General features: G+C 35.0%; 1 protein-coding gene across 5 annotated transcripts in view; it reads right to left on the minus strand.

Moving 5' to 3' along the window:
• LRBA (LPS responsive beige-like anchor protein) overlaps window positions 1–24,313 on the minus strand; it is a 369,611-nt gene that overhangs the window by 163,237 nt on the left and 182,061 nt on the right. For all 5 annotated transcript variants that reach the window (XM_039346412.1, XM_039346410.1, XM_039346414.1 and 2 more), the window contains 3 exons: window positions 18,092–18,216; window positions 5,322–5,468; window positions 2,700–2,836 (listed from right to left, as the gene is read on the minus strand). In XM_039346412.1, the coding sequence (XP_039202346.1) occupies window positions 2,700–2,836; window positions 5,322–5,468; window positions 18,092–18,216 (409 nt within the window). The remainder of the gene's footprint in view (window positions 1–2,699; window positions 2,837–5,321; window positions 5,469–18,091; window positions 18,217–24,313) is intronic.

A 24,313-nucleotide genomic window follows, 5' to 3' on the forward strand; every position in this document is an offset into this window, starting at 1 on the left:
ATTATAACATATTTTGAATGTTTCTAACTGATACCAAACAAATTATCCAAACAGGGAAGTGTTTCTTTTGTAAAACAACTCTGGACCTTTATGTAGCTATTTTTTTCTCCCAGGCAGCCATTAGTTTTTTAATTGTATTACAAGTTGATATAACTTCCCTTTCTTTGTAGAATATAAGCCCTTTCTCTCTTCACTTATCTATCCTTTTGCCTTTTCTTGCATATACATAATATAATATTCAATATTACATCAATTTCAAGGCTGTGTAGAATGTAATTAGGAAATTAAATGTACAAATTAGGAAATCTAGGAAATTTTCTTTTCTACATAGTTTTGTTGAATTTATATATATGCATATGAAACAAGATGGGAACCATTTTTTTAGGCTCATTCCCCAGGACAACTGACACTAATGTCCATATTAAAATCTTCATTCAGAAAGAATTTTTCATGTGTTTTAAATATGATTTCTCTCTTCTGAAGGAGTCAAACTTGAGAGTTATAGGTTTTGTACAAGCAAATTTTAATGTTCATATCTATCTAATCTATAGAGATCCTTTACTACTGGAATTTTTCTAAGTTTATCCTGAACCTATGCAAGTTTATCACTGATCTCAAAGTGGCTTGCTCCCAAATAAGTATGAAGATAATTGCAGCCTTACAAAGATGAAAGTTTTGTTGTCCCCTAAAAAAACTTACTTTCATTTTTTATTTAGACAAATTGTCACAGAAAATTTGTGGGTTTTTTTTTTTTTTACCACTTTGGAAGGGTTGATTAGTCTTTGCATATAAACAGTATGCCTAAAATAGTCTAAACTGAAAATGAAAAAGTGTTGCATTACTTTTGGTGCAGTAATAAAGCTCTAAAATATTACATATATATCCTGCTTGAGTGCGAATGTGCTTATTTGTGTAGTATCAGCTTGGAGGCAAAAGATACCCAAAAGTATGTCTTTAGGCTAAAAATGGTCCGAATCTGCTAAAGGCTTATAATGAACTGAGCCTTCATACATACTCCACTAGACCAGAATAAAGACTATGCTCTAGAATTCCAGAATCTTGTTAGGAACAGGCTTTCAGTAAGAATATAAACTTTGATGTTATCAGTAACAACAATATTCCCAGCTGCTTTACTTCAAAAATCCAGTCACAAGGTTTTTTCTTCCCAGATTTTAGAAAAATATACAGAAAAATTAAATAAACCCTATTAATTAAACAGGCTTGAAGCAAGTGCAGGATTGGTACTGAAAGAAGGGGTGTGGCTACTCAAGTTTTACTTATCCACAGCATATGGAAAAGGGAGGGAGGAAAGAAAAAGAAAGGACGTGGGAAAATGCCAGGGTTGTAAGAAAACAACATTGTTTTACTCCATGACTTCATAACCCAAACAACAAAAGATTTAGAAAGTTTCCACAAAAGAACTCAACAGCTTGGAGCTTATCCTACCATCACCACTAGCCCAAATATTTTCCAATTTCCATATAAATTAATACATTTGGCTGCTTTTTTACATTCTATAACTACCATCAGTTTAAGATGTCTGCCTCATATTTGTTTTTAAAGTAATATTGTAAACCTAATACCACTTTACTTCTCTCTTACTAGGAGAGAAGTTATTTCAAAGCAGCAAGGAAATACACCTAGTTTACTCTAAAATAATGTATACTGAAGTTTTTAATACTGTAATGAGGTAAAGGTAAACTAAGCATTCTGTCTCTTTATTGATGGCTGCATATTTACTTCTAGAATAAATTAGCATGCAAATAAACTGCAGTCAGACTGAAGCTCTTATATGTACACTACTCTTAGCTTGAAAAGTTTAAATGCTTCTGATAAGTTTATAATTTTAAACTAGCTGGTGCAATGTTATATAAAAGTATAATTTTAAAAAAGTTTTAAGAATTACTTTCTACTAGGTATTAAAGAATTCATAAACGATACTATTCATATTGTAAAAAATATTCATAGAGAACAATAAAATTGCAGGGGTTAATGAAACAGTTAGTTGCCTATATAGACACAATCTGCATACATTAGATCATACAGTTTTGTGTTCCATTTTCTTCAAGAAAGCACTGCAAATCTCTCTTATATAAAAAACAAATATTATTTCTGTAATAAAGCACATTTAAAAAGACTGCATGTTCAGTAATACTTTCTAATATTATGAAAAACATGAATATTTTAAAGAAATAAGTTTACATTTATAAGCAGAGATACGCTTTTGTGAAGCAATGAAATGGAATTTACTTTTGCATTTGGAGATTACAGTATATTTCAGAAAAGCTTAAGCAAAACTGTACAGCACAAATGTACAAGAATCGTGGTTTCAGAACATGTACAAGGAATTTCAAAGTCAAAACACAGATATCAAGGGGCAGTATTGCTAATTTAAGATATTTTACCCATTCTCTTGTTTTCAAGCAATTGAATTTCAGGCATCTCCCCAGAGGGTTCTGCCTTGAGGTAATTAACAGAGGTTCTTAGAAGTAATATATTTTATACTTAAATAGACTCGCATATATGAGAGCTCTACTTCAGCTAAATCAAGGACCCAAAAAACATAGTCAATGGACAGAAAAGGCTTGATGGAAAGATTACTTATTATTTGTCTTTTAAAGGGAGGGAGAGAGAGACAGTGATCTCTTACTTATTATTTGTCTTTTAAAGGGAGGGAGAGAGAGACAGTGATCTCTTACCTTGGGATCAATTTTCTTAAAACTGGGCTCTTCTTCATCTACCTCAAAATACACTTCAGAGGTGGTGATGGACAGAGTGCCTTTCACTATTACACAAGGGGCCACGAGCTGAGCTGGTGTACACATACTAACAGGACCTACAAAAGAAAAGAAAAGCACACACAGTCCAGCACTTTGTTTGCTATCAGCTGAACAACAAGCACAACATTTTTCTAAATGCACATGCATGTTACTTCTTTTATTCTACCAATCCAGCCCACCCTTTACAAAACAAGCTGCCTCTAACAAAGGACATTTTTATACACACTCCAAGAACACATGCAATGCATTTGTTGCAATGCTGGGTTGCCAAAGATTTGAACAAGTACAGCTGCAAGCAATAGAAGTGATTATGTATGCCCATCTCGGTGGCTGTTAGATCATCTCATTTTCTACTCCTGGAAACTTTGAAATGCTTCAGAACCAAATGCCTTAGGTAGGTAGGTAGGTAGGAAGGAAGGAAGGAAGGAAGGAAGGAAGGAAGGAAGGAAGGAAGGAAGGAAGGAAGGAAGGAAGGAACTATTTTAAAAAGCTGTGATTCCCTGTTAGGTTTTATTTATATTCACAGCCAAGATATACATTCAAAAGTTAAATACACAGTGCTAGAAACTGAAAAGGATACTGTGTTTCATCTGTCAGTTAAATATGTTTCAAGCTATCCATACATGGCTAGTACAGCTCAGGGACTGTGGGAGTAAACAGCTGGAGCACTGGTTTCCATTTGAATGCATTTTTATTGGAATAATCACATCTCCACAGGGCTTATCACAGAAGCAGATCAGTGTACTACTCAAAACAATAGGCTGGATGCAATTCTAACAATATGCAGGGTGTTATATAAAGCAAGATCCAGAGAAGGAAAGTGGATTATATTTGTCATCTTAGTGGTTTATAAACCGGGAATTCTGACAGCAACAAAGAGAATATTTATCATCCTGGCCTTTGTTTTAAAAAAGTGTAAAATGTATGTGCAGCGCATAACCTTTTGCATTAATAAAGTGGGTTTAAATGAGGTGTGCACACTTAGGTAATCAGTGGGTGAATAACTGCCAAAAAAAAAAATAAAATCCAGATGAATTGTCATTTCTGTCAATTGTTAGAGGCTGTGATAGTCTTTAATCTTGCATCAATCTCAATGTGTGCCAATAGGACAATGGAAGAGATGTTATGTTCTGATCAGAGCAGCTTTGCCCTCTATTCCCAGTGTACAAATACATTGTGTTTGCAGATGGGCATCCGAGAGCTGCACAACTGCCATGATTTCCCAAAGCTCATTCCCACAAATGGATGAAATAAGCAGCTATGTGTTCTTTTGCTGTCTCCCTTTGCCCTCTGTACATTAGCATGTAATCCTGGGAAGAAATAACATTTTTTCAATCACTTTCAGACATTCAATTACAGGCCAAGGAGACAGCTGCAAGAGCCAGGGCACCTCAGGTCCCGTAGAAAACCCCTGACAATTTCAACTTCATTTCCATCCTGCAGTACTTTATTAGCAAGGATTACTTCTTAATCCTATTGCCATTGTCAAGATTATATAATTAAACTTCCCTTTTACCTCTATTACAGTATGAATGCATTAGCAGAAGTAATGAATGTAGAATGGGGTGGAAAGGGAAGACAGACATGGATCAGATCCGGTGGTCCAGCAAAATCTGTTGAATAGTAGCTTCTATAAGAGCCACATAAATTGTGTTTGTTTTTTAACACTTGAATATTATTTTGGTATGAGATATATTTTCATGTTATACTTTACTGTAAGGCCAATCTGATGATTCAATCAGTAGAATAAAATGCATAATGCCATGGAGGAATGTTGCCTAATGAACAATAATGAACAAACAGCTCATGTCCACTGCTTTCAATGGAACAGAATTTAAACCAACAAGTAACATTCTTCTTCGGTGCGTAATCACAATATATGTCTGAATGTATTTTATAGAAGTAAAAAAAAAAAGAGTAGCATCTAAATTTTCAATTCAAGACCAGAGAAAATTGGATACATACTTAAAACCTCCAAGCAGAAAAGGTTGCTTTTGCCTTTTTGTATAAACTGCATAAATCTGCTACAGTAACATATAACCTTTTTTCCACTTATTTAAAGAATAAAAAGGAAAATACAGCATGACTGCCATGAATGCTGCAGAAAGGGAGCCAAGTGACCAAATAACTTATGAGTATTAAAGAAAGATTTCAGATTAATTGTCAAGCCTGGTATATTGGGACACTGGGACTTATCACCTAGAAAAATGACTAGAAAAAAAATCACCCCCTCCAAAAATATTAGGTACATAAAAGCAAATGTACATATCTGAAATATTGTACCAGAAGTCCTCACTAAACAGAATCTAAAGCAGTAATTTGAAAGTTATTTCTTATGGACAGAAAATAACTGCGTTGGGAAGAAGCCTCTAGTCCCTGTGTGTGTGTGTGTGTGTGTGTGTGTGTGTGTGTGTGTGTGTGTGTGTGTATGTATGTTGTGTCTCTGTGTGTATGACTGTATGTCAGCCACTGCAGAAATGGTGTTACCAAGGAGCAACTAAACCAGTACAGAGATTCTAAAATATAAACAGTTGAAGTTACCAGTTAAATTCTCAAGTTCTTTCTCCTCCATGGATGACAAATTATCATCATCGACTTCCAGGAGAATCTCGCTTTCTGAATTCTGATTTCCTAAAGCCTGATTCCTGATAGACTGCTTTCCTTTAACAAGTATATCTTCATCTGGAGCTGAAATGAAAGAGAAACATAGCTGTCAGCTATCAGCAGTTACAATGAGGAGGTAGAAATAGCCTTGCTTATATACATCCTGAAGACTTAGGATGGAGAAAGGAAGTTACCTGGGAAAGGGTTAAATAGCCTGGTGGACTGCTTTAATATTGTATTGCTAGTTGGGGAAGGAACAGTTAGAGAGTGATGGCTATAACTCAGTGAAACACAGAACTAGCTCGTCTAAACCAAGTTACATGATATTCAGAACAAACAATGTTTCATTTCCAGCCCTGGCTCCCATTCACTCACTGAAACACACCTGTAAGCAGATTTAAAAGAAAAGTTAAGGTTGCAGGAAAGTAGCTGGCTTGTGTTTGGAGACACTAGATAGCTGTAACACATACCTGACAATATATCCCATCATGCTTAGTAGAGAAGCCCACCAAAGACCATACAGAAGAAGGAGATTTTACATACCACTGCCATTCTCAAGAGGGAAGTCAGCAGATAGACAAACCAGCTAAACCTGCCTGATGGAAGTTAGTGGAGGAGATTCATGCTGAACCAGAATCACAGACATCAGCAAAACTTCAGCTTCATGGAATTCAGTGAATTTAGACCAATGCGACAGCCAAATGTCTATATAGTCATGAAGAAATTCTGATTTGGGGCAGTCAGGTAGGGCAATAGGCTGTGATTTAAACTGAACATGGGTAGGCTTATTAGTTGTTAACAAAACAGTTTCGAACCTCCCTGTTTTTCACAATCATTATACTTCCTTTTATAGTACAGAAACTGTACACTTTTTCTGGAACATTCTCCTTGTGAGGACTATTGTAGGCGATTATGCTGGTGGAAGGGACATTCTTGTTCACAATCCCCACAGAAATTGCTCTAGGACTGTGGGGGGGGGAGGGGGTTGGCTTCACAGCTGCGTCCCCTCCCTTTTGTGGGGACAGCAGAAATGGCATTAGTGGCTTCTGTCCAATTCACTCCAGTCCAGTTCCTTCTCCAGCCAGGTCTTAGCCAACAGGCACGGTGCAGGTCCAGGGACCTCCCCCCCCCCCGAGACCTGGGCCTAATCCTCCCTCCGCGGAACCAAGCGATAAAAGGATGAGGCCGTGAAAGCCCATTATTACGTGTGGGGACTCAATGCTTACTGGGCACTCAGGGACGCTGTTCTAGACCGCGCCGAGAGGCTTAAATTCTATAGAGGCGCGCCTAACAATCAGCCAAAGGACCGTAAGAAAAAAAAAAAACGCGCGAGGAAAGCGGAAAGTCCGAAGTTGGAGTCGGCCGTCTGCGCGCCCTCGCCGGGGGAGACGCGTTCGCTCTAAGGGGGGAAGCGGTTCTCTTGAGAAGTTCCTGGGCCAGGGAGAAGACGGAAAGCAAAGGCGGCACTATTTCAAAGTTTTGGGGCCTGATTTTCTTCCAGTCCCCCTTAAAGACGCCGGCGTTTCTCCTTCCAGGGCGGCAACGGGAAGATAGAAATTTAAACTTGTCGCAGAACTTGAGCAGCTCGGGATCCGGGTCCCTCGGTGCCTTTCAAGCCCCGACGCCTGTGCGAAGCGCACCTTTATTGGGGACATAGCAGGCTGACCCCGGCGCCGCGTTGGCGACATTTGCCCGCTTTAGAGGCGGCAGCAGAGGCTGCCGGTCCCCAAGCGCCAAGAAAGAATGACAGCTCGCCTTTTTTTCTTCTTCTTCGGGAGCGGCGCGCTCAGAGTGCCGAGGTATTTTAACACACGCTCCCCGTTTCTGAGAGTACCACACCGACCCAGATCACCCAAGGCAACTCTGAATTATTATTATTATTATTTTTTAAAAAAAAATACAACATATCTACACGGAAGGAATCTGGAGGCCACGGGGCACCGCGCAGATTGTTGGAGACCCCGCCTGGCTGCAGCTGCACAACCGAGTCTCGAAAGCGGCGGCATCACTCAGCCCAAGAGCTCTCAGATCGCTCCGGCATCGGGTGACCGGCGGAGACCAGTCGGCCGTACCGGCTTCCTCGGAATTTAGCACTCTGAATTCGGGGCAAGTAAGCGGGAACGGTACCCTCGGCCTTTCTACGGGGAAGCGGAGGGTGCGATGTACGAGCGCGGCTCCAACGAAACGGCGTCCAGCGGGACTTCCCTCCCTTGCGCCGACCCAGGGAGGGGATGTACGGTCACGGTGCCTCGAGGAAAGGAAGGGAAGCAGCGGTGGGGTTCAGCGGCGCCTTCCTTTGCAGAGGTAGTAGTATTAACACCTCAACTCCAGCACAAGAAATCGCTTAGAAACCGGTGTGTTACACACAGAGTATAGACACGCACGTTTTCCAAGGATGCAGGATGGAAAGGGAAAAGTGATGAGCATTAGGAGAAAACCTGCATTATTTTAATGCTGCACGGACTCAAGGCGAAAAGATGTGATAAAGTTAGGTTGCAACCCAAGTCATTCTTAAAATTGCACTAAAACACAGCTACTTAAGGAATGAGGCTACTGAAATGAATTGAATGGGACTTTAGTCTAAATATGGCCAGCGCTGAAATGCCTTTATACCATCTTTCTCTGACCTGTTGACCTCCAAATAGGTTGGATGTCAGTTCCCATAACTCTCATAAAAGCCATGCTGCCTGGGAATGATGAGGATGGGGATCTAATACATCTGGAAAAATCCAGGAAGACTAAGTTTCTTACTCCAGTACCATAAAATTCAAGAATTACCAGTTTTTTTCAAAAAGTAAAGGCTAATATTAAAACAAAGCTGTCTGTTCAAATAATTCTACTTTAAAATGCATAAAATGATTTAACTTAACTGTAACTGTAATAAATGAATGACAAATTAGTCTGATTTTGTTCTCAGCATTGCTATTGTTCCATCTTTAAATACATTTTCTTTGTATTTAAAGCTGACAACAGGAAACAGATAGGAGGCAGCAATTCACTACTTCTATATTATCTGCTGTGATATACCTGCAGAATACATGAAACTTATCTGGATTTCTAATATAGAAAAGAATTGAAAATGTATAGACCATTTTAGCTTGTGTTGTAAAAGAAGCCATATATTGGCCTCCATCTTCTTTGGAAACATATGTCAAACATATCCTGACCAGCCAGCTTCTATCCAAAGCTGATTGCGTTTTGATCACAGCCATACACAGTTTAAGGTTCCAAGGAATTATTTTTAAAAACCTTTAATCTGCAAACATTTACAGAGGAGGGGAATCCCTCGTGGCCATATATAAGCTTAATTGTGTCTGTAAGGATGTGAACAGAAATTTCAAATGAAATTATTAACACAATACATAAATCAAATCAATTTAGGTTCTGTGTTTTAGCTTTTCAAATTCTAAGTTCAATTTAAAATGTAGCCTCTTTTTAATATATTCCATATTTTTCTGAATCCAGATTCTTTAAAACGTATTTGCAAATTTGTTTACCAGTAGCAACCATGAAAGCAGGAAAAGAATTTCTTTTTCCTTTTCCTTTAAATATATTTGTGGATATAAGTAAACAATACTCTTACTTCTGGTCTTATTCAGTGAGAGTTGAAAACCCCTTGTCATGGAAAATATGTAGCTGATATTTAGAGAGGTTTTCCTGTAATTAACTCTCCCTTGAGGATTTTAAGTTAGTAAAATACACATGCACTAATGTTTAATTCTCAGTGGTCTAGTTGCTTTCTAGGAATCTTTTTTTTAAAAAATAAAGTGACAGCAAAAAATAAAAATAAAGCAGATAGCAAATATGTTTGTAAATTTTAACATGCTACCTGTAACTTGACACTATTTTGTGGCTTATAAAACTTTGACTCAGACTAATAGTCTTACTTAAAGTTGAAGAACTCCTTTCACACTTATTAAGTTAGGAAATCAAAATGGATGCCACCCTTTCCAAGAATAATTCTAGTAAACCTGTCTACACATGCTTTTTTAAAAATATCTTTTTCCACTTAATAGAAGATTTGATAATCAATTGCCTATAGTAATGAGGTTTAAAACATTATTGAAAATGCCCAAATAAGGATTTATATATTACCTATGCTTACAGTTTTTATGTGGCTTAAACATTACTTCTTGTATTTTACCCAGCTATACGACCATTTTGGCTTTTCCACTATCATGGGTAACTGTGTAAAGTGGCTATAACAACTCAAAGCAAAAAACAATAGGCATTCAGTCTAAAATATAGCCTACTTAGTTATTATAACTTCCCAAAAAGCCTCATTTCATAAGTATATTATTGTGGGTGTATTTAAAAGAGGAAATTATGTTACCTACAAATTCACTCATGTGATTACTGTTATTATTCTGCTATGGAAGGGCAGGGTGATATATAATAAGAATTTCAAAGATGAGGTAAAACAGTTAAACAAACTATAGCAAAACAAGACTATAAAATATAATTCGATTATTCACTTAAAAGCAGTTTGTATCTACAAATGCCTGGCTCAGTTGTTATCTGCAGAAAGCATATGGTATCAACCATACTTTCCTTGGGAAAGATGTTCACAGTTGCAACATATTGTATAACCTTCACTCTGGGCCATCCTATTATGAGCAATCCTATGACAGAACTTCTCCCAGCTGATCTCATGACTTAAGAGTCAAGATGCACTGAAAAAGTAGATTTTCTAAAATGTATTTGGCTTGATGCCAATCCCTTAAAATAAACTCAGTAGCGCACAAGCAATCACTACCATGATCCTATTTAGCTGCCCTGATTAACAACTAAACATCAGTTGCAGCTATAGATTGTCTTCAAGAGTAGCCTAACAATCAGCAGTAATCCCACTGTTTACCTATGATGGCGTGGATTAATGAGAACATTTTATCTCAGTCCAGTTTTGGAAGCTGAGCATGCCAGTGAAGTCATACAGTATATGTCTTTAGTGACAAGTTGGAATCATGCTCTTCAAAGCTACATGCCCATTCTTTCAGGAAATATTCTACCTTAACTAAAACCTAGTTTACTCAGTCTAAATAGTGCCTATCCACAGTATTTCTCTTTTAATCTATAGTTACTATAGTTTGGTTTGTTTGTCAGGATCCTGCATATCATTGCTTCCAGAAGCTGTAAATAGTTATCCTTACTCATTTGAAAGGGTGAGATAGAATTGAATGTTATCTTCATGCTGATGACATCATCCTATAAATCTCTGAATAACTGGACCCTTCAATAAGTGAAGCTTCTGTTCAAACAAAAATGCACTTCTCCAACTGGAACTCCTCTGGGACTCTATTGAGACCCACTTGAAAGTCTGCCGATTTAAAATCTGGTTGAAAATAAAGATTTAGGAGGAGGAATCACTCAGCCCATTTTATCAAATTGCTCTGTTTTTCTGTTGGTGGGAAAAACAGATTCTGGTTTATCATACTGGGTCTACTTTATGTCTTTTGTGTCAATAAAAAATCATGGCAAAGCTTAATATCCTAAATGTCCAAATATAGACTAAATATGTCCCATCATCATTACTGAACACTTGCAGATGCTCTCTCGGCTATATCAGAATATTTTTTATAATACCCTTTATTTTCCACATAGAAAGCATTTGTGCTGGTGCAAACTGACAACCTGTCACTTCAATGATGACAACAGACAGATATAGTAATATTTCTTACCTTATCCCTCTGAGTGCACTCAGGCACTGAAGTTGATTGAATCTACAACATTCTTGTTAATAAGTATTATATTATTAATCAGAACCAGTTTTGTATAATGGTTAAGGCATCAGTTTAGAAACTGGGAGACTGTGAGCTATAAACCCGCCTTGTACCCAAAACCAGCTGGGTTACCTTGAGCCAATCAGTCTCTCTCTGCCCTAGGAAGGAAGCAATGACAAACCACTCCTGAAAAACCTTCCCCAAAAAACTGCAGGGACTTGTCCAGGCAGTCTCTGAGAATTCAACACAATTGAACAGAAGACAAAAAAAGTTGAAAAAAAAATTATAATTATTCTTGATATCTTGAGCTTATTGAATCATTTGTTAGCACCCTCTTCCACCTATTTCAATCAGCAATTATAGATCAGATATTGTGAAACCAGTTTATTGAAACATCTATTATGGGTTGCAAATTTTTTAGATGTAGCAATGGCCATCAGAAGCTGGCAGATATACTCTATGATGAAATCACTTTACGATTCTTTTTCTTTATTTTATCATGTAGTCAGACTGTTTTGCCCTTATTTCTTTTATAAAACACTATGTATATTTTGTTTGCCATAATAATCCTTACTAGTAATTTACATACTATAAATCTGATCTCTGATACATATACTGGTCGTGAAGGACTGCATTTACTTGCTTTTCTTTTTAAATTATTTTATAATTTTGATGCAGTTTTGGTGTATGGCTGATAGTTAATAAATCAGCATATGTAAACATATTAGAATACATTCAAAGCCACCTCAATAGACAAATATGTATCAAAATTAACTTTGCCTTCAAGCAAATTAGGTGAAAAATTATTCTTTAACTAAACAGAAGGACTGCCTTTTTCTAATACCTTACAATTACATTTTTAAAATTAATGGATTTGAGTAACTAATTCAAATATAAAAAAGTTCACTTTTATGAAACAAGTATTTCCCACCCATACCTTTAAAACAGTGTTTCTCAACCTTGACAATTTTAAGGCATGTGGACTTCAACTCCCAGAATTCCACAGCCAGCAATGCTGGCTGTGGAATTCTGAGAGTTGAAGTCCACATGCCTTAAAATTGTCAAGGTTGAGAAACACTGCTTTAAAACCCACTAATGCCAAGAAATTCTGATTCTGGGATTAAGGAGCTGAATATGATGAAGAGGAATACAGAAGTTTCAGGAAACTGTCTTTCCTTTAACAAAAAGCAACTCTGGTTTCAAGCCACAATATTTGCAATTTAACAGCACATACCAAGGTTCTAATTTGTGCTCCATGGAATTAAAACCACAGGTCATAATCAGCAGACTTGAAAACATAAATGTTTATGTGATTAAAACATGAGATTACACAGCTATTCTTTTAGATTATGCCATATGCTTTATATAGAACAAACTATCCTGTTGACGTAATCATATTGCTGGCCAATCATTTCTGTTATCTGACAGTTTTGTTTGAAAGATTTATTAGCAATACTTTGAAACTGCTTTATATATAAATGGGAGAGGAAGGGGGGGAGACAGAGAGAGAAGGGGGGAGAAAAAGACAGAGAGAGAGACACAGAGAGAGAAAATAAACTTTTGGAAGTACTACTGAAACACACTAATAATCACATTCTTTTGAACCCTTACATCTCAGTCTGCAAGTTAGCTCAAGAGAGTAAAGTGGTGACTAGCTGATTTATAGGCCAAAATGGTCTCTGACTGACAGCTCTTTCACCTGCTGACATAATTGTGGAAATTAATTCTGGCAGTTAAGATAGAAAAATAGTGACAGATGAGCACATGACTGACATCTGGTGGGAACTAGAGTTAAGTTGCTCATATGGGATTCTGCCTATGAAGCTGCTGAAAAAAGCTCATTCCAGAGTGAACTTGTGGACTCCTGAGCTTACTGCTTATAAAATTAGCTTTTAAAAGCTTTAATAAAATTATTATCATATTATAAAATAATTAACAAATGACAAAGATGAAGTTATGAAATGTCATTTCCTTGCAAAAAAGATGGGGAATTTTTATCTGTTTACTAAGAATATATTCGTCTATTCATAATAGTCAGCCCTGCTATTTAGTATTTATCATATCATCCTGTTTGAATTTTTATTGCTACTCAGGGAAGAACATGTGAATTTGCTCAACATTTAATTTTATTAATGTCAAATACCTTTTTGAGGCATCAGTGTTGCTAAGCATTCTAAAACAGTGAGGAAGAACTTGGACATTAAATTATTTCCTACTTGTTAACACTTCATAATTATAATTTAAAAGCAATTAATAGGGCAACTATTTTGTAAAATGAGATATATTAGATTGTGCCACCAAAACAAGTAAATAAGTATTGTTGTTGTTTCTGTGTTTATAAGTTAAACTAAGTTTAAAGGATTCTTCTGTATCTCACTATCTTCTGATACCAGCCAATATTTTATCCTCATCTCTTCTCTCTCATCTCTCCCTGAGTCATCTCTCCAAGGGAAGATTGAAGGTCAAGGCTTTGAATGTGTCCACATAAATGGAAAAGCAGAGATGGTAACTCATCTCATTAACAATGGAATTTTTCTACATATACCTATGACTTGATGATAAATTCCAGAAACTCTGACTGGGCAGAATGCAAATGCAACTCCTCCATAAAAATATAATAGGCCAAGAATTGTATTTTAAATTTCTTACCCTGACACCCCCCCCAAATGTTGATTGTTTGTAAACATGATGCTCGACACTGAATTTGTTTTTACATATCATCTTGCTGAATTTCTATGAAATTGTGGGACGAAGTTGCCTTAAGTTCATATTTGCAATTCATTTTATATGAATTGATGACTGCTCAGACATTTCAATTAGCTTAAATACTGCTATTCATTCTTTTGAATAATATAAAGTTAGAATAATTTATGGCTCTTAAATTGGTCCAAATCAAAACTTTCATAAAATTCCTGGATTCACAATATCTGATTGAATATCTCTCTATACTTTGCCAAATATGTTGTCTTGCTGGTATCTTCAATAATTGACCACCTCAATAATTGCTCCAATAAATCAAATAAGGTCACAGTAGGAGGATTATTTGAACTATCATTTTCTGCATACTTATCCTGACTTAATGTTTTTTGATAATCTGGTATGGATTATTTTTTTTGTGAGATCAGTTTTTTCTTCTTTTCTGGATGTAAGTTGTAATGCTTAGTTTTACAAAACTTTTTTAGTTTTACACAGTTGAAAAACATTATATGTTAAGATTTCATATTAATAAATTCATTTCTAATGTTAATAAATTTATTTATAAGCTGTTCTAGCATGTCATCATACTATTCCTTAATAAATTTGAAACTTCTTTATGCTTTTTGTAAATTCTTTTAAAAATACTCTCAAAGTTGATGACTCAAAATATGATTTTTTGTTTTTATTTGTCCATGAAAAAAATATGCTTCCTAACATAAGGGTGAGATTACTCATTATACCCAGTAAAGTCTTTATAACCCATGTGAAAAAGCCATTTAAAATGGAAGATAAGAGATTCAGTGTAAATAATTTATTACAGTTGTTTGTGAGGAACATTTCTGAAGATTAATTAAAATGTATCTGTTCACAAAGGATACATTTTATATATGTGCTTTTTTAATGATAGGAGCAATTTCAACACCTGAGTTTAAAACAGGTCCAATGGAAAGCAAGCTTTATCCAAGACATAAATAAAGCCCTTTACAAATAGCCATTTGGAACTTCACTCTTTGAAAAATCTCCTATAGTCCTTTTTCAAAGGCAAGTTAATGTGTGCTTGGGAAGGGCAATTAAATTGTCAGAATTTTTTTAAAAAATGTTTTTAAGTAGAAAGTAGCCCAGAGAATAGTCATTGCATTGATATTGATTGTCTGAACAGAGAACATTAGTCTTAAGGTATTTACTCTGCTACCTCTACACCAGAGGCTCTCCTTCAAATCAAGTCAATTCCTTGAAGAGATGGCTACCGGAATACAGAAATGAGGCTGAAGAAGGACCTGATTTTTGCTCTCTAGCCTTAGTCCACTAAGTCTGATTGTTTCTGGACCTCTTCCACTTCTTCCAACAACAATATTTAATAAACTGCCCTCCTGAAGGGAGGAACTATAGGAATAGTCTTGTTATGAACTACCTATCAAATCTTCTATTGAGCAGGCTCGCAATGACAACTTATTTTCCTTCAATCTTTTTTTTTAAAAAACAAACAAACTGAACATCTAAAAGACAGTAGAAATTAACAAACATTACAATGGTTGTGAAAAATAAATTTATGAATATAACAAAAAGAATATTTCTTCCAGAAATCATGTATAAAGCTTATACAATCCACAATTACTGTAGCTGATGTATTTAGAATTAAACCAATAAACAGCACTGTAGAAAATAAGCAAGCCTGAATACAATTGCTTTGACCAAAAGGAATTGTAGAAGATTGTAAACCTTAAAACAGAATATTCTGCAATTAAAGAATCCATAGAACAGAATAATCATTTCATTGAGAACTTGTGATATACTGAAGGATAAAAAGGGATTTGATGCTTCTTACAAAATTCTAATTCATGTAGAACTTTGTTAACTATACATTTAAATTAATTTAGCCTTTGCCTTGGTTTACTTTTTTATGTGTCACCTCTGCCATTCAAAGGCCAAATACCTGTCATCCTGAAGTTAATGTATGCTTATATACTAGCTTGAATACAATTTACTAAGACTAGACGTTCATTTCAGTTTCCTTTCTATTTCCTATTTAGTTTTGCTATCCAAACTATTTTCATTAGTAAGCATTAGACTGAATTAAGACTATACATTGCTTCAGTGCCAAAAGCAAAAAAAAGTGGTTCAAGTATGTGGAGGGCATAAGCAGAGTATCTGTCCAGTATTCAGCTGTGCCTTTTGCCAGTTGTGGAATAGTAGTAGGCAGCCACACAATCCTAAGAAAAGATGCATTTGATTTAAGGAACAGGAGGCAGCTGTTTCATTTGAATCTCTGCACGCTCCAAAGCACCTTTTTCTCTTTGAAGGTGAAGCAATCCACAGCCTTAATTTGTATTATAGAAGGAAGAAAGCTCTTGAACAGCACAGTAATGGAAACAGCTGAAAAAACATATTTGTGCACAATCACCTAGTATCTGTTCAGTTGTGGATACAAAACACAGAAATTGTTTTGTGAATCAATTTTAAGGCACTTTTACTTTGAGCAAGTATGTGATGCTTAAGTATGTGAGTATATGTGTGTATACTGAATATAGGGACAGAGAGGTTTTACTTTTAAAAGGGTTGGAATATTTTACCAATTAATTAGTTAATATATTTTCTCAAACCTAACCTAATTAAAACTATACAATAATTATTTATTCCATGAAGTATTGTCTGCAATACTAAGTCAAATCATCTTCGAAAGTATGTCTTTTTGGCATTAATGTCTGTTGTGGCATAAGTGCATATAGTCTAGAAACAATAGATCAATGCTTCTATTGTATACACATTAATTCAATAAATCAGGTTTATTTCAATAGTTTGCTATATTCTACTTGCAAGTACAGGATTCAAGTAGAATTGGATTTAAAAAATATCTAAATTAAGAGTATTCTTTATTTTCTTAAGCTCAAAACAACTGTATTAATAGTGAGTATGGTATTTGAGAAGAAAAGACAGTATTGTAGCACAAAAGCCTTTACAAATAACATTTAATGTACTCACCTATATAATTAGTTATGTAAATGTATTTTCTTTTTTGTATTTGCTTGACTTTTCACAATCGTTATAATGAAAAATGCATATCATACAGCCTATTACAGTTCTGTATTACTACATTGCTCTGCGTACACATACACACACACACTGAAAAATGTATTTACCACAAATGATACTGCTAGAGTATTCACCGTGTGCTGTTACACAATTAGTAGTTAAATATTAGGTTTAAAATTAAGCACAAATTACTATATGATTTAGAACATCTTAATACTTTTCATTTAGTTAGATCTCTGTTATTACACTAATGCATCATGATTTAAAACTTAATAAAATACATATAAAAATAAAAATATAACCACTAAATTCTTATCAGAATATTCTGATAAATAAACAAAAAATGAACTAATGCTCTACTTCATTATTGCATTTCTGAAAAACAATGCAAATGATAAGCATCAAACTTTACTAAATATAACTGTCAAGGACAATTTGAAATCTGTGTATCAATGTACAACAGATACAACAATGTATCAATCCCAAAGCAGAAAGGGCCTAATTGATGCTACATCTGATTTTTCACTTCCATTAGCAAAACATGAGATGATCAATACCATTATAGGTTAAGATTGTACTAATGATTCTTCTCTATTTGATCATGTATCTAAAATACTTCTATCACATTTGGCATTATAACTTCTAGCATATTGGAGACATTTTCTTTCAGAAATGACACTTTAACAATAAGTACAAGAGATTAAGATCCTTGGCCCATGTTGTCTGTTGTTCTGTCTACTTGCCTGCCATCTATCTTATCTAGGTATCTATCGATCTTCCTATAATTTACTTCTTATATTTTGAGAATAGCTTTTACTCTAGCTTTTATAATGCAGAAAAATTAAAACAGAGCTCTTGTGAATATCATTGGACTCATGCACAATTTTTGTTTTAACCTGAAGTTAATTAAAATAATCAGTGGGGTTTTCTCCCAGAAAAATATATCATGTTTATATTGCTGCAACTTCAAAAATACAAAAAAAAAATTGTCACAAAATCTTATTAAACCTTAAGGGATAAGAGAATCTTAAACCTTTGTCTCAAATCTCTGGTATACTCAACCCGCTACCTAAAGGACTTTTCCAAGGCAGATGCTGCTAAGAGATAATGACTAATTAGGTCTTGAAATCCTCAGGTCTTTAAATGCAAAGAAGAGAACTTCAAACATGACAGTTCATACTGTCTTAGAGCGATCAAGTTCTCTATCTCCATTGCCATATAGACCTGAAACTATTGACAGTGAGTAGATTTTACACTGACCGTGGTCTATGGCAGCTTTTAAGGTCGCTTCAGGATGTGTCGATCCAAGGGGGTTACACACAAATTGTCGCCGGCGCCGCAAGTCATCTTCCCAGTAGTCAAGGCGCCAGAACTCACGAGGACGACTACAATGAAATAGAGAAGCCACATATGTTAGCAATTACCAAACAGCATGGTAGCACTGGATTTCTGCATAAAGCTTTCCTTGTTTGCTCTTTTCCTTTTCATTTTTTAAAAACAGCACCCTAAACCCTTTCTACAATCTTTAAGTTAGATACGTCCTTGAAAATAACAGTATCACCTTCCAGTCTGAGAAACTCCTTTTCCTTTCTTTCTTAGAAGGTGAAATGAGCACTAAATACATCATTTTGAAATGAATTGCTGACAGTATGATCAGTTTCCCCACACTCTAGTGGCATGTGCTCCGATTTCAGCCTCATTTCAGCCTCAGCAGGGCACCTTTCTCAGTGACTGCATTTATAAACCAGAATAGGGAAAAGCTATTATAAATATGGTATAGCATTACCTATATTAATCAAAGTCTGTCCCCCTTCATTTTTCTTCCTAATTTGTGCCTTTTTGTACAAGGTCACTAAATCTTATCATGAATTCTTGGTTGAGAAAGTATTAACTTTAATGAATACTTCTGTTGCATGATTATGTATGTGATAATAAAATATTACTCTATTTAGATCTTCAGGAATTTAATTAAAATAATCTTTTAAAATATTCATTACTTTTAGCCCCCGAGGCATAGAATGTAAAAAAAAAATCCTTTTTTGTTTGCTTTTCCTGCTTTTAAATAAACTATTCCAGGAGAGTGAAATAACAGTTTATTCTCAAGCAAATCAGATTTGGTTTCTGTTTTTATGTAGCTAGATTTTTGCATTTAATTAAGAACTTCATGTTACGATGAGAATACTGAAAGAATACATCTTAAAATTTACATTTGTAAAAAGGTTCTACAACATTTGTTATTTTCCATATTGTATTATTCAAATATGCATAGATTTTTTTAATATGGGCATATATAAATGCCAATTCCCATCATGAGAAAGTGTGCTATAAAACTGTATATTATCCATTAAAAAATGGCAATAGCAGCCAATTCAAGTATGTATTCATATCTAGAGATACAAATAAATATGTAAAATAATAAAAGCCTGCAGAATAACACTGAGATATACTGCCAACATCTACATTCCCCACTTACAGATTATATTATTTATAAAGAAATATCTATTGTAAGAATGTAAGCAAAAATTACTTTCTATATTATCATTTCATTTTATGAGGTAATAATCATTGCACATATGTCAACTTTGAAAAATAAATAGCTCTGATTAATTTACTGAATGTAAATGAATACAGACTCACAATACCAGTGATTTTCTTATTTAATCTCCAGAAATATAAAAGTTTATTTTTTGAGAGTAAATGAAAATTTATAAACTTCTGCTCTTGTAAGCCTAATTGTTGAAAGTCCATCCTATGAAACCTAATATTCATGCAACATAATCTTAATTTTTAAAAAATCTTTACTTTTTCCTGATAGTATTCTCATTACTCTGTAAATTATCTGCATCCCTGGTAAATGAAACACATACATTTTTACTATCCATAATATATTTATTTCAGAAATTTAAAGCAAAATCTTCAAGACTAGTTTGTAACTTATTTTGTAAAATTTATCAAGGGCAGGAATATGCATTAAAAAGCTACATTTGTTCAGACTGTGATTAATAACTTAAAATTCACCACAGCAACTATGAAAAAAAGGCAGATTACTACTGCCTCTGTGTGCATGTATTTGATAGTCATGAAATCTGAACAGATACTTCATCATTCTGCCTTTCTTCACTTATCTGTTAAAATTATTATCAAATATCAACTCAGATAGGAGTCTCAAATCACAAATTGTTCCTCATCTTCTGGGGAATTATATAATGGAGTCTATTAATCAGTATGGCAATCAGCACAAATAACTAGTTACCTAGACTAAGATTTTTTTGTGTATATTGTACTGTTATATATTGTATCTAGTGCCACAAACATATGAAAATTAACATCTAGTATAGGCTTATAAAAATTATTAAGAGCTTCTGTCATAAATTCTAGTACACTGTACTACAATATTGTTCAAAGATATTAAATTATTAAGGTCAAGCAGTCAACTTTTTCTACTCTTAATGAAATTAATTTATGTTTTAGGAGAGTTAAAATTACTAAAATTATATATAATCACAAAATAACATATGAAAGGAACTGGAAATATATAAAAGGCACTGCAAAAGTATAGGTATACTGTAGATGAGATAGTTCTAGACACAGAGATAACAATAGAGATTTTGATACCCCAAATACACAGTATAGGGCAGGCATGTCAAACTCACAACGTCATGTGACATCGTGCAACATATCGCAACTTTTCCCCCATTGCCAGCAATGGGATGGGCACGCTTTCGGCATGACGCATCTGGCCTGCGGGCTGGCAGTTTGATATGCCTGATATAGGGAGTCAGGTAAATAGTGCAATTAAAAAGTTATTTTATCAGAGAGGAGGGCCACTGAGAGAAACATTTCCAAAACAACCACCCCAAAATTATCATGACTAAATATATATATGCAAACAGCAAATCTCAGGTTGGACAAATAAACCAATGTAATTAGTTATCATTACATTTTTATTTGTTCCGTTCCTATGTTTATGAAATTCTAGCATTTTCATACTGGTTAGAAATTATCAGCAGCACCTCTGTTTGACACAGCACCACATTACCAGTTTCTTGTGGAACTGGTTTTTCTTAACAGCAGAAAGGAAAGGACCATGGCTACAATTTTACAAAAAAGAAAAAGGTTTTATAAGCAAAAATAACAAAATGCTATTTTCCTCTAAACAAAAAATGTGAATAGAGCATCATTTATTTTGAGGCATAAAAATCCTCAAGAAGCAATCTAAGATTTTAGAGAAAAAACCAGTGACCAGAACAAAACTAATATTTCATGAAATGACATCCCTAAAATGAATTAGTGCAGTGCAACAACCCCTATTGCAGGACTAATTTAAAAAGCAAATTAAAACTTATATATGCGAAAGGCAATTCTGCAAAACAGAAAGTTCAGACCAGTAGCCTTAATAAACCACATGCTGTAATGAAAACAGGAGACTAGTCTGGAGCTCATTTCACAAGATGCCTGTTCAAAGAAAAACATCTCTTGTTTCCTGGGCTGGAGGTTAAATACATCATGCAGGTAAAATGTTTGCTTATGCCTGGTCATGAATGTGAGTTTTATACCATCGAGGAAAGTGCCTGACTGACACATCTAGAAGTTGAAACTATCAATTATCCTCAAAACAAATATACTTGTGATGAGCATGTAATAATGTTATCTATGTGTTATCCTTAGGTTTGTTTAAAGACAATAAAATAAGTGTCATTAACAAGCATAAATGTTAGAGTAATATTGTTAGGTGCGGTTATGCCAGTGATGGTCCATTAGAAATGCGCTGCACAGAGAGCCAGGAAACTGAAGATAAATCCTTCTCATGAATATATTTCCCTTCCTCTAGGAATGGTATCCTCAAATACTTTTATCCAACGGTAATTTCAGGTTATTCACCCTTTCCAGCTACATGACTTTAATTTTCAGCATTGGTAAAAAAAAGAGTTGCAGGTGCTCATAGAACTGAGTACCTAAAATGGCGAGCTGTTGAAGCAAAAATGGGAGGATGGAACTGTACCCTAAATACAGAGGTAAGGGCATTTAGACAAGAGGAATTACTAAAAACAAGTCATTAAAAAACTCAAAGCTAACAGTTTAGAACAGGGGTGTCAAACTGCTGACCCGCGGGCTGGTTTCATCATACTGAAGCCGCGCCCATCCCATTGCCAGCAATGGCAAAACCGGCCCAATACATTGCGCGATGTCACATGACATGTGACATGTTTTAGAACTACCATATGACATTTCACAATTGGTGCTCATTTACAACCATTGTAACATCCCAAAGTCACCACTTGTGTTTTTTCACAACTGGCTTCTGACAAGCAGAGCTAATGGAGAATGCAGAACTAAAATCACAAGTTGCAGTCACGTGATGTCTTATTTAACAACTGAGTGAGAAATGCCATCATAAAATAATGGACACATGATTTTCTACTTAATGATCATAGCACTTAGCGATGGAGTTGTCAGTTCCTGTATTAAACTCATAAATATTCTGTTTAAATGTCAACTTACTAATTCTTCTGCTAAAAACTAAAATCTTTAACAAGATTTTAGCCATTGCCTCAGTCTCTGTGTATGCGTTGTATTATATAATAATCTCATTCCATTCCATTCCATTATGAACGGAAGTTGCCTCATGAAATTATGCTAATGACTGTTTTTTAAATATGTTTAAATGATTACAACAGAATTTGATGTGATTATCAACCATTTTTCCTAGCTTTACATCATCTGAAACTAGAATGTATAGGAAGCCTTTAACTTTCCATTTTTCACATTTAGGACCATTGCAACATCCCCATGGTTATGTGATCAAAATACAGATGCTTGGCAACTGGTGTGTGTGTTTGTGTGTGTGTGTGTATTTAATGAATGATTTAGTTATTTTAATTAATTTATTGTTTGGCTGTTTATAAACAATTGCCTCAATGGCCTAAAGTAGAAAACAGGACAAAAATAATAATTGCTGCTGCTGCTGCTGCTACTACTACTACTGCTGCTGCTGCTGCTGCTACTACTAAAAGAGTGAAACTGTGAAAAATCTTATAGTTAATTTAAATGTAAAGACCATCCCAATAACAGCCATATTAAGTTAACTTTTTGATGGTATTATATTCATGAATTAATTAAAAGCTATTTGAAAGAGCTCTGCTTTGATCAAATTTCAAATGACCAGTCTTGTGGGAACTCAAATTGCCTTTGGAAAGTTGTTCATTGTTTTTGAAAATAGAGCTAAAATAGAAAACTATTTCTTCTCTACTTCAGCCTCCCCTAATTCCACAGTTCATATTAGATTTTGATTATTTGAAGGAGGTGGTCCTAAAAGTACCTTGCTGCCAAGCTGTGTAGCTGTTTACAGGTTAGAGCCTATTTCTCTGTATATAAATTATACTTTAGAGTCTAAATTGCACTCAGAAATGTATTGGAAACCAATGAAAGGTCCAAAGCCCAGATGTAATATGTTCATAGCATCTAGTGCTAGTTAGAAGATTGGCTGTTGCATTTTGTATCTGCTGAAGTTTCTTTTTTATATATAGTTTTTATTAATATTTTGATAATAAAGTTATGATCATAAAATTAATACAAACTAAACATGGAAGACAATGAAAAAATAGAAAGTGCAGGAAAAAAGGAAAAGAATGTGGAAAAAGAAAAGAAATATATAAAGTGATTTCCAACCTTCTTCAAAACAAGTATAAACCAATTTAATAATTCTTTACCACCTATTAGTTAAACAAATACCTCTTTATCCTCTCTATAAGCAAATCTATAAAACATCAACTTTCAATCCTCGAGGCAGCAAAAACTCCACAAAAGTTTTGTTAGAATTTTGGACAAAATAACAAATTTTAATTTGATCAAATAAGCCAATATTATATTATATCCTTTTATTTCTAACAGACATAATCTTCAATTCAATCAAATGGTGTTATAGGATTTGATTTCTTTTCAGTTCTTCTTTATCATATTGCGCAGATTTTTTTCCCCCAATGCTTAAACAAACTTCTTTTATAGATCCAGTAAGAAAACATTTTCCAGGTCATTCTTTTGGTTTATTATTTGTATTTCCCTTTTAATTTTTAAAACTTCAGCCTGTTACTTTTGAATAGCCAGCAAAACATCTTTTTCCAAATCATTCTCTTGGCCTGCAATTTGTGGTTCTACTTTCGATACTTTTGCTTGTCAGATAAAATTTATTCTACATTTGTCCTTCTTTCATTAAGATCCTTTAAACAAAGTCTATCTATATCAGCGGTTCTCAACCTGTGGGTCGCGACCCCATTTAGGGTCGAACGACCATTTCACGGGGGTCGCCAAACAATGCGATCCGCCATTTTTTTCCTCAGCTGGCGGCACCGTGCATGTGCACCGCGCATGTGCGCCGCGCCGTGCATGTGCGCCACGCCATGCATGTGCGCCGCGCCGTGCATGTGCGCCGCACCACGCATGCGCGCTGCGCATGCGCGGTGCTGCCAGCTGAGAAAAAAATGG

The sequence above is a fragment of the Crotalus tigris genome, unplaced genomic scaffold (genome assembly GCF_016545835.1).
Source record: "Crotalus tigris isolate CLP2741 ecotype Arizona unplaced genomic scaffold, ASM1654583v1 scf7180000017994.786943, whole genome shotgun sequence".
In the NCBI taxonomy this organism is placed as follows: Eukaryota; Metazoa; Chordata; class Lepidosauria; order Squamata; family Viperidae; genus Crotalus; species Crotalus tigris.